The 8,952-nt window shown below is 39.3% G+C and overlaps 1 protein-coding gene across 1 annotated transcript in view; it reads right to left on the bottom strand.

The window, feature by feature from the left end:
* Positions 1 to 2,873: 2,873 nt before the first annotated feature.
* The window catches only part of LOC149063841 (UPAR/Ly6 domain-containing protein qvr-like), a 201,200-nt gene continuing 195,121 nt past the window's right edge, over positions 2,874 to 8,952 (bottom strand). The window contains exons 3-4 of the mRNA XM_089255163.1: positions 7,525 to 7,674; positions 2,874 to 6,445 (exon numbers count right to left, since the gene is read on the bottom strand). Of these exons, the coding sequence (XP_089111289.1) occupies positions 6,210 to 6,445; positions 7,525 to 7,674 (386 nt within the window). The 3' untranslated portion in view covers positions 2,874 to 6,209. The remainder of the gene's footprint in view (positions 6,446 to 7,524; positions 7,675 to 8,952) is intronic.

The raw sequence follows: 8,952 nt of genomic DNA, 5'->3' as shown, positions 1-8,952 counted from the left end.
CTCTACTTGTGAAGAGCGTAGGGTTATCAGATTCGAAAATCGAGAAAACAGGACCTCTGCATGCGTACTCTTAGTGATGTCACCTTCCCATTTTCACAGCAGATGGCGCCACAATTCTGACCAGTAAAACTGGCCTCAACAATAATTTTGTGTCCAGGAAAATCGCCAGCTTAGGTACTTACATAATAGCAGTGAAATTGAATAAAAAAGGAGGGGAATGCGATCATACCACTTCGTGCTGCCATCTATACTCGATGGGAATGAGTGATATATAGGTACACGCAATTTACCAGGAAAATTATGAACCCCACAACTTTTTACGGAAATGTCGACCTTCACGTGATCACGCGCGAAAATTTTAATCAGATCTCATTGCGTGCGGCACCCTCCACTTCCCACGTCCCTCGAGCCCATCATTCGTTGAAACGGTATTTCAATGGGGGCTTTGGAATGATTGCGTCCCGTGAAAACGGAACGTATGATCATGGCCGTCTTAGCACATTGCACTATCCGGGAAGGGGGGGGGGGGGTCATGATAAGATTTCGTCAAGATTTTGGACATTAAGCATATAAGTTGGTACAGGATCATTTATTATTGTCAGGTGGGGACCTCGGAAAAAACCCGTATGATGTTGCAGGGCATTCGAAATGCTCTTTATGTCGACACAATCAGGGACGAGGTATCCCAGGCCCGCAACGCTTGCCCCGGGTTGCCAAGCGTGCATTTTTACGCCCCATTGTAATGTTAAAGGAGAGGTTTCAGAATGAAATTTGTGCCCCCTAGGGTCCAGCGCCCGGAGCACGAGACACGTCCGCTCCCCTCCCCTAGTTGCGGCTCTGAGTTAGGCCTGCCCCACACGCGGCCGAGCTTCCACATTGGCTCTCAAAATGCGTATCAGTGATGGTAACCTCTTCCAGCGAAATTTCCCTTTCGACTAAATTTCCCCCCCCCCAAGCATCCAGAAAAATGTGCTGCCATCTAGCGGGAAAAATACGTAATCAAGTATTTTGCAATTGAAAAGAATTGCACTGCATTAATTTATTTTTTGAAAAAATTCTTTTGTTTGATAAACTCTGAAAATTTCCCACAAATGCTAAGAAATTTCCCACTTGGGCAAATTTTGGCCAATTTTTCCCTCGAATATGGGAAATTTCCCACGAGTTACAATCACTGTGGTAACCTCGTCAAGCAAAATTTCCCTTTGGACTAAATTTTTTCCACACATTCCGAAAATTGTGCTGCCATCTATCGGTGTAAGTATGTAATCAAGTATTTTACACTAGAGAAAAGCATTGTTTTGCATTTATATATTTTTCAAAAAAAATTCTTTTATTAGCTGAACTCTCAAAATTTCCCTCGTGGGCCAATTTTTCCCACCAATATGGGGAATTTCGTACGAGTTACCATCACTGGTATGAGTTTATGCTGCCATCTGTTTTTAAAGATCTCAACAACTGTCATCAGTCACTAGATGGCAGCACCCACAACATCAGACTTTTTACCCCGGTCTATAGAAAACCTGATTGTCACCTGTCCCCAAAGCTGGAAACTCTTTAACCCAAGGTTTCTATAATATATAACCAGTTCTATAGAATATATAAGGTTCTATAGAATATATAACCAGCTTTGCCTATCTATCCCTTAGCGAACCGGGCTCGCACCATCAGGAACACCTTGGCCTGATCGATTTCTTTTTCTGTGAGGGGGAGGCCCCGGATAAACGCACGACAAATGGACAATGATAAAGAAATGAAACGTAACTACAAATAACATCAAAACCAATCTGTGGGCAGGGATTTCACGTTTGCACTTTTAGAAAGTCTTAATTCTCGTGATTCGAGACAATCTGGCAGGTGTCGCACATTACGGGCCTCGGGGGAGGGGACACATTCCCCACCGTTGTCGTTGCATACGAATCGTATCGAAAACTGGTGAATTACATGGAGAAAGGTCAGGCCTTCCTCAGAGAGCTTCGGCGACCCTCCCATTCACTCGGCCATGGTCGATTTCAAGACCCAGGCCTTTATCCCGTGTTTCTACGTGCAACCGTTCGAAAAAAGTTATGTCGTTTTAACTTTTCCACCAATCACCGCACGGCCCGCCAGTCCAGGGGGTGGTCGAACACTCTTCCGTCCACCCTCAGATACAAATCTTATATAACTCGCGAACCAGTGGTCGCAGAGCCATGGGACCACCACTAAATGGCTTTCTGCGCAAAGGATGACATGGGTCGGTCATTCAGGAAAAAGAAAATTCCATAAAAAGCATCACTTTTTCACCTGGTGGTCGAAAATTGAACATTTTTTTTGTCGGGTATCGATCGCTGCCATGGCCTCATAAGATATCCTAGAAATTTGGCTATATTCGGTTAAGCAGTAAAAACTACTCAGAGTATGTGGGAACTTTAATTATATCTCGATGAAACATTGCATTCAAAATTACGAAGCTGTTTGCAAATGCATTTTCACAGCGGGATCTACATTTCAGTAATTGCGCCACACGGGGACTGTAAACACACAGTTTATATTTCTCTATTGGTTTAATGTATACGATCCCATTTTTGAGTAACCGCACGCAGTGCTGTCTTAAGAGCATCATGGGCCCCCGGGCCAAGTGGTTTTTCTGAGGCCCTACCTTGTAAATTCTAAAAAAATTCAACCTCATTTCAGTTTCGTGAGGCCCCTCTTCTCTTGAGGCCCCCGGGTGGGCCCATGCGTTAAGACGGCGCTGACCGCACGTCATATGGAAACTTTTCGTAACTGAAAGTATGTTTCTAAAGCCAACGGCTGTTATCTGCTGTGGAAACAATTTGGCGCAGCCGCCTGTATATACTGCAAATAAAAGAAGCCAAAAAAATTCACCAAAACAAACGTAACGAAATAAAAAATTTTATTAACGTGAAAAAATTTGATTGTAGTTTTATAACAACTACAGAATATATATGTATGTATGCATGTATATATATAATATACGCATGTGCCATACATTTTTCATTGAAGCATCCTAAAGCTAATTCATGCATGTTTTTCCATGTAACAAGATGGAGGAAGAGAAGTTTTGCGCATTGCAATTCCACGTAAACTTGTATGTTTTTTTGCATTTATTTTTGTCTTTGTTCAAATGATCGTAATTAGAGGAGGCGTTAGTTGTAAATAGTAGATTCAAAATAATTATAATGGCTCGATCCTAATCTAAATAAGAAGATGTTTCTGAATGTTTCAGAGCTTTTTGATTCGTGTTTTATATATTCCGCCACGAATCAATCGAAGGCAACGAACAAGGCATCTTCAGTATATATCGGCGCTATATATTACACATTGCGATATTTTATTTTCATTAAGCTAAAACTATTATAGTCGTTTTTTATTACTCGTATACACCTACGATATCGATAACAATGATTAGATGAAAATCAGTGACTTCTTTGTGTACACGATGTACGGTCCTTTATTTCATGGACTAAGTTAGAACGGCATTGTATGTATGTTGGCAAAATAACTACATGGGGTTTAATTTGTTCTGTATTTTTTACACGCGTGAAAATACAATTTACACACAATTCAAGCCCCGAAAGAATTCAATTATAGATTCAAACTCTGAATTTATTATATGCGTAACTCGATGGCTTAAAATTGAAAGCTGTAATTTTAGGGGATAGGTGCATGCCAAAAGGGAACCACATTTTCAGTAATAAAAGGCAGGGAACTTTAACCATAAGAAAGCGTGGGGAGAAAGGATCGTGCACCTACCCTCTTGATTTGTTGAATTTCTTTTAAACATACATCTAATATAGATGGCTTCTTTCTCAGCCAGGGATATCAAGGAAACAGTTATTTTTCGGATATTATGCTGAGGTGAGCTCGGAAAGAAAAGTCGCGGCGGAGACGTGATGACTTTTCTTTCCGAGCTCACCTCAGCATAATATCCGGAAAATAACTGTTTCCTTGATATATCTAATATCTTTGAATATTTTACCCGTAACTTAATGGTTTTAAAAATCATAGCAATAACTTAAAGTAATTTTGTGAACTTTCTGTAAAAAAAAATTACATTTGATGTAAAATTAATTTTTGTGAGGTTTTCAATTGCTTTTTCTTATGCCGTAACTAGAATCGATCTAACGATGAATTAAAATTTCTACTGCGGACTCGTACAAGTTTCTAAAGACGTCAACAACGCAGTATCTATTAGTCAAGATAGTAATTTGAAACGCCTTCGTGACGTTACATCGTTTTCACTATTTCTAATAGAAAAATTAAGAAATTTGTTTGTTTTGTTCAATTTTTCAGTCAGTTTATTCCCATTAAGCTGTAATATTACAGTCGAATCGATTACTCGGATATCGAATTTATTGCTCGTCTATGATATCGATAATAATTACTTGTGATAGAAATTAACGACTTGTTTACGTATCTGGTCCTTTATTTAAAATAACGGATATCTGAGTTAGAAATGGCATTTTATGCTTCGAAATGGCGGTAAAATAACTGCATGTGGTTCAGTTTGTTCTTAATTTTCTTTTTTCCCACGTGAAAGTAATTTACAATTTCTACCCGAAGGAACTTAATTACAGATTATTATTATTATTATTATTAATGAATGAAAATCTTTTTTGAGGAATTTCTTCAACAAATATAAATTTGATGTAAACTATTTTACGGAGGTTCCAAACTAATTTTAATGTTTTAACAAGAATCGATCTAAGCGTAATTAGAATGTCTACTGGGAGAGACAAGTTAATAAGTTTCTAAAGACGTGTATAGCCTTTTAGTTAAGATAGTTTTACCTACCAGAGCTGGACCTACAATTACATTTGTGCACGATTTTGAAGATCTGATTTATTTTCTCCATATGATGTCGAATCTTCTTTTACTATTTCTAATAGCAAATCCCTAAATTTGATTTGTTTGATTTTCAGAGTCGGTGAATTTCGTAAAGATACTTGATTTTGAAGAGAGATATTAATCTTTGAAAATTGGCTATTGTGTGGAAAAGAGTAATTTGTTTTTGCCTTCGGGTTCCTTATTTAACTGAAATGTATTAATGACCTTTTTCTTTTCAACTTATTATGAATTTTCAATGACGCTACACACTGAAAAAATGGATGGAGATATTTATGGACATGGAATGCGAGTATATATATTGTATATGTCCAAAAAACGAAATGGGCTAAACTAAATGGATGGAGACGCAGTGGCTCATCGCAACTAAACTCATCTGGCAGGAATCATTATCTTCATATTTGTACTAATTCTTTTTATCTGGGCAGCGAATCCTAACGAACGAGAAAGAAAAATTACGTTTTATATTATCGAAAAGTTCAATATTATAGCTATATTACAACGAGTTATCAATTAATTCAATTTCTATTCTCTCTTTAATATGTACACTTTATCGTATGCCGAGTAAATATATTAATTGTTATCTCGATCGATTTCCGAAAAACTATTTCATTTCTCACACAAACGTTACATACAAATCCATTGAAAAGAAGGAAACTCAATTGTAATTGAGGAAACTGGTGCCAGAGTTTGGAACGTGAATTCATAATAAGAGACGAATGCATCCGCGCGATCATAAATCACATAATGGACCACGTAATACTCGCGCGCGCGAAATACGCATCACTTTTCCCATGTACAATAACAGAAAAATATATCGAGTTCGACCACACACATAACAACAACATGCGTACATATACAGCTATAAATAACATATTCGATAGCTCTGGCAGTTCGAAAAGCTCATATACAAAAAATAAATCATTTTAATGGCGTTTTCTTCTTCTTCTTCATTATTTTATAAATAAGATATTATTGTGCCCATTTATTAGCCTTCAATGCGTTTTGTCTGAACGTAGGAAACGATATTCATTTTGTGGAGAGAATATTTCCCTATAAAGCAATAAAGTCCTATATTTTATAAATTATATGTATATATATATATATATTATGTGTATATGGAAGTGCATTTATCATATAGTAGAAGTAAGGAATATGTATTTTTTTTAGAAATGTATATCACAAAAATTTCTTATGTTCCGTACCGGCAGCAAACGTGGTGTTGTTGTTGTTGTTGTTTATATCCGTTGTTTATCCGCTCGCGGTTTGGTTCGATATTAATAATTATAAGGTAAATTATGAAGGAAAGAAAGGAATATTGATTTTGTTTCAGTGTCGAGTTGGTGTGAGGATGGCGACGTCGTCCGTCAAAGCGTAATGTCGCGAAAATAAGAATATTTGTCAGTGAAGGCACCCGCGATGAGAGATATGACAAGAAGAAGAAGAGCAGATGGACTTCTCAGGTTTGTGCTGCGGTTGCAGTGGTCCCCTTCGCAGAAGCACATGTGCCCAGTCCTCCTTCCTTCATACATGCAGACGTGGTCCACCATGAAGAGGTTGATTACTATGCTCTTGGTGCATGTCCTGATAATTTTCTCGTGCTCTGTAAAATCAAACGGAGAAACAAAAGTAAACGAAATTGAAAGGATATATAAAGTTAAGTAATCTAGGGGGTGTTTTGTTTGAAGCACAAATTGTAATATCATTACCGATATCCCGCCGGCACAAAATCGCGATACTAATAAAATCCCAACACCCTGAAATTTCCGCTCTACTGAAATCTCGACGCTTCCAGAATCCTCAAGTCCACCGTTATTCCAATGCTACCGAAATCGCGATAGTACTGATACTTGTAGATGCCATCAAAATCTCGAAAGCCTGAAATCTCCCTACCCTTATCAAAATTTCAACACTAGCAGAGACTCGGGACAAAATTTCTCTGAAACATTACTGCAACAACAAATCATTATTGACTTTAATAATTATTTCTCCAATCCGTTGTCTAACGTAAATGCCGTAGCAACATTTTCTGCATATTTGCTTTGTTAAATTAGTAATTTAATCCAAAAGCTACTACGTTAACAGGAATTCCCCCTCATAAAAAATGAAAAAATGGCAGATTCTTCAATTAATTTTCCCACCCGTCATCGGCAATACTTTTGTTATCGTAACAGGAATAACAGGCTACCCACACATTTCAATAATTCCTAATAACGCTTAACCATCGTCGGTCGTATCTTGAACTCTGCACATTTCGGAAGCGAAACACAATCCTTTTGCTACGGAGATATTATTCGCCAATACGTCGGCAATTAATCATCGGCCGAAAAATTGGAGACGATTAATTACAGGCTTTACACACTCTCGGCGGAAAATTTATCCGAATCTTTAACAGGCTGAGGTGAAGGTCAAACGAACTATTATTTCCAATAAAGCGCCTAAAAGATTTCTCGTCGAAAACTTATATAAATTACTTGTTCGTTATCTTCGGGTGGCCAAACTAAAAGATTCATCATCCGCCCTCCCTTCAACATTTTCTTGACCCAGTTCTGTCTCGACCGGAATCTTCGAGGGCAATTGTGTACATAAGCCGCTTCTTTAAATAGTTTGAACAGTTAAATCGGTATAGCGATGCTTTTTTTATGTTACCAAACAAAAATTACGAGATTGATTTACTCTTACTTTGGTGCGCAAACATGACGATCTTGACGCAGCAGCCATCGCACTGCTTGGATGCTGGCAACTCGCTAGGTGGAGCCGTCCAGTTGAAAGGGTCCCGGCAGCGTGAATCACTGTAGGAATCACATTCGTAGCACCAATAAGGTTTACCGCCTGGTCAAATATAAAACAGAAATGAAATGTAAATTTGCTGAAAACCAACAAACAAAACACTGGGCAGAGTCAAATGAACACATAACCAGCGTTATCTATAGATAGATAGATAGATAGAACCGCTCACAACCTCGGACTGACACAAAATCAAAAGAGGCAGAGCAGTGTCTGAAAAGTTAGCAAAAATTTATAGTGATGGCTCCCCTTGATCGCAAGTGTCGGATCACTTGCGTCGTTCTCCCCCATGAAGACAGCGTTATCTATACCTGGAAGATTGCCATCCAGCTGTAGATGGTACTGACAAAGCACACACATTCATAGACTTTCTTAGAATAGTATATTACACTGCTCAAAACAATTAGGGGAAGCACATGGTTTTAACAAAATTACGCAAAGATGTATACCGATAAGTAACATAAAATGAATCATCCATAATTTAAAGCCTAGCAGGAAACGGAAGAAGAAAACTTCATATGCAAATCAAAGTTCATGACGTCAAAAACCAGAAAAAGGAGATAAGGGCAGAAATCGGGATGTTGCAGAAACGTCTGTTTTACTGCCGTAACTGTGAAATTCGATTGCGCAGTATTTTTTTTTGAGACAAGGTGACTTGAGGATGTCTCAACAACGTGATTTACCGGAATCCATGGCATGGCGTGCTATAGGCAGACTGGAATCCGGGCAAACACAACGTAGTGTCGCGGACGCTGTTGGAGTCGCCAGAAGTGTTGCAAGTGTTGCTGCAAGGCTGTGGAATCGATTCCGAGAAACAGGAAATGTTAGACGTAGACCAGGGCAAAGTCGGCCACACGCCACTACAGCAACTGATGACCGGTATGTACGGTTAACAGCCCGTCGAAACAGAACAGAGAATGCTACGCAGCTGCAAAGACGGTTGCTCTTGGCAACAGGACGAAGGGCGTCCAGCCAAACAGTACGTAATCGGCTTCATGAGGGAGGGCTCTATGCACGTAGGCCAATGGTCTGCATTCCGTTGACCCCACGCCACCGTGCGGCCCGAAGAAGATGGGCTGCTGAACATCGAGATTGAGAGCAACATGATTGGAGCCAAGTGCTGTTTACAGACGAGTCCCGATTCAGTCTGTAGTGTGACACCCGACGTGTTCTGGTATGGAGGGACAGGGGCACTCGAAATAACCCCGCATTCGTTCGTGAAAGGTCACAATACAGACGAGCTGGTTGGATGGTATGGGGTGGAATTAGCATAGGCGGACGTACGGACCTGCATATCATTCGGGATGGCACTTTGACGGCCCG

The sequence above is a fragment of the Pholcus phalangioides genome, unplaced genomic scaffold (genome assembly GCF_987345545.1).
Source record: "Pholcus phalangioides strain wild (caught in Gottingen) unplaced genomic scaffold, Ppha-v1.0 ptg000042l_1, whole genome shotgun sequence".
In the NCBI taxonomy this organism is placed as follows: Eukaryota; Metazoa; Arthropoda; class Arachnida; order Araneae; family Pholcidae; genus Pholcus; species Pholcus phalangioides.
Note: the sequence above shows the minus strand (reverse complement) of the source record. Positions and strands in the feature narration are given on the sequence as shown.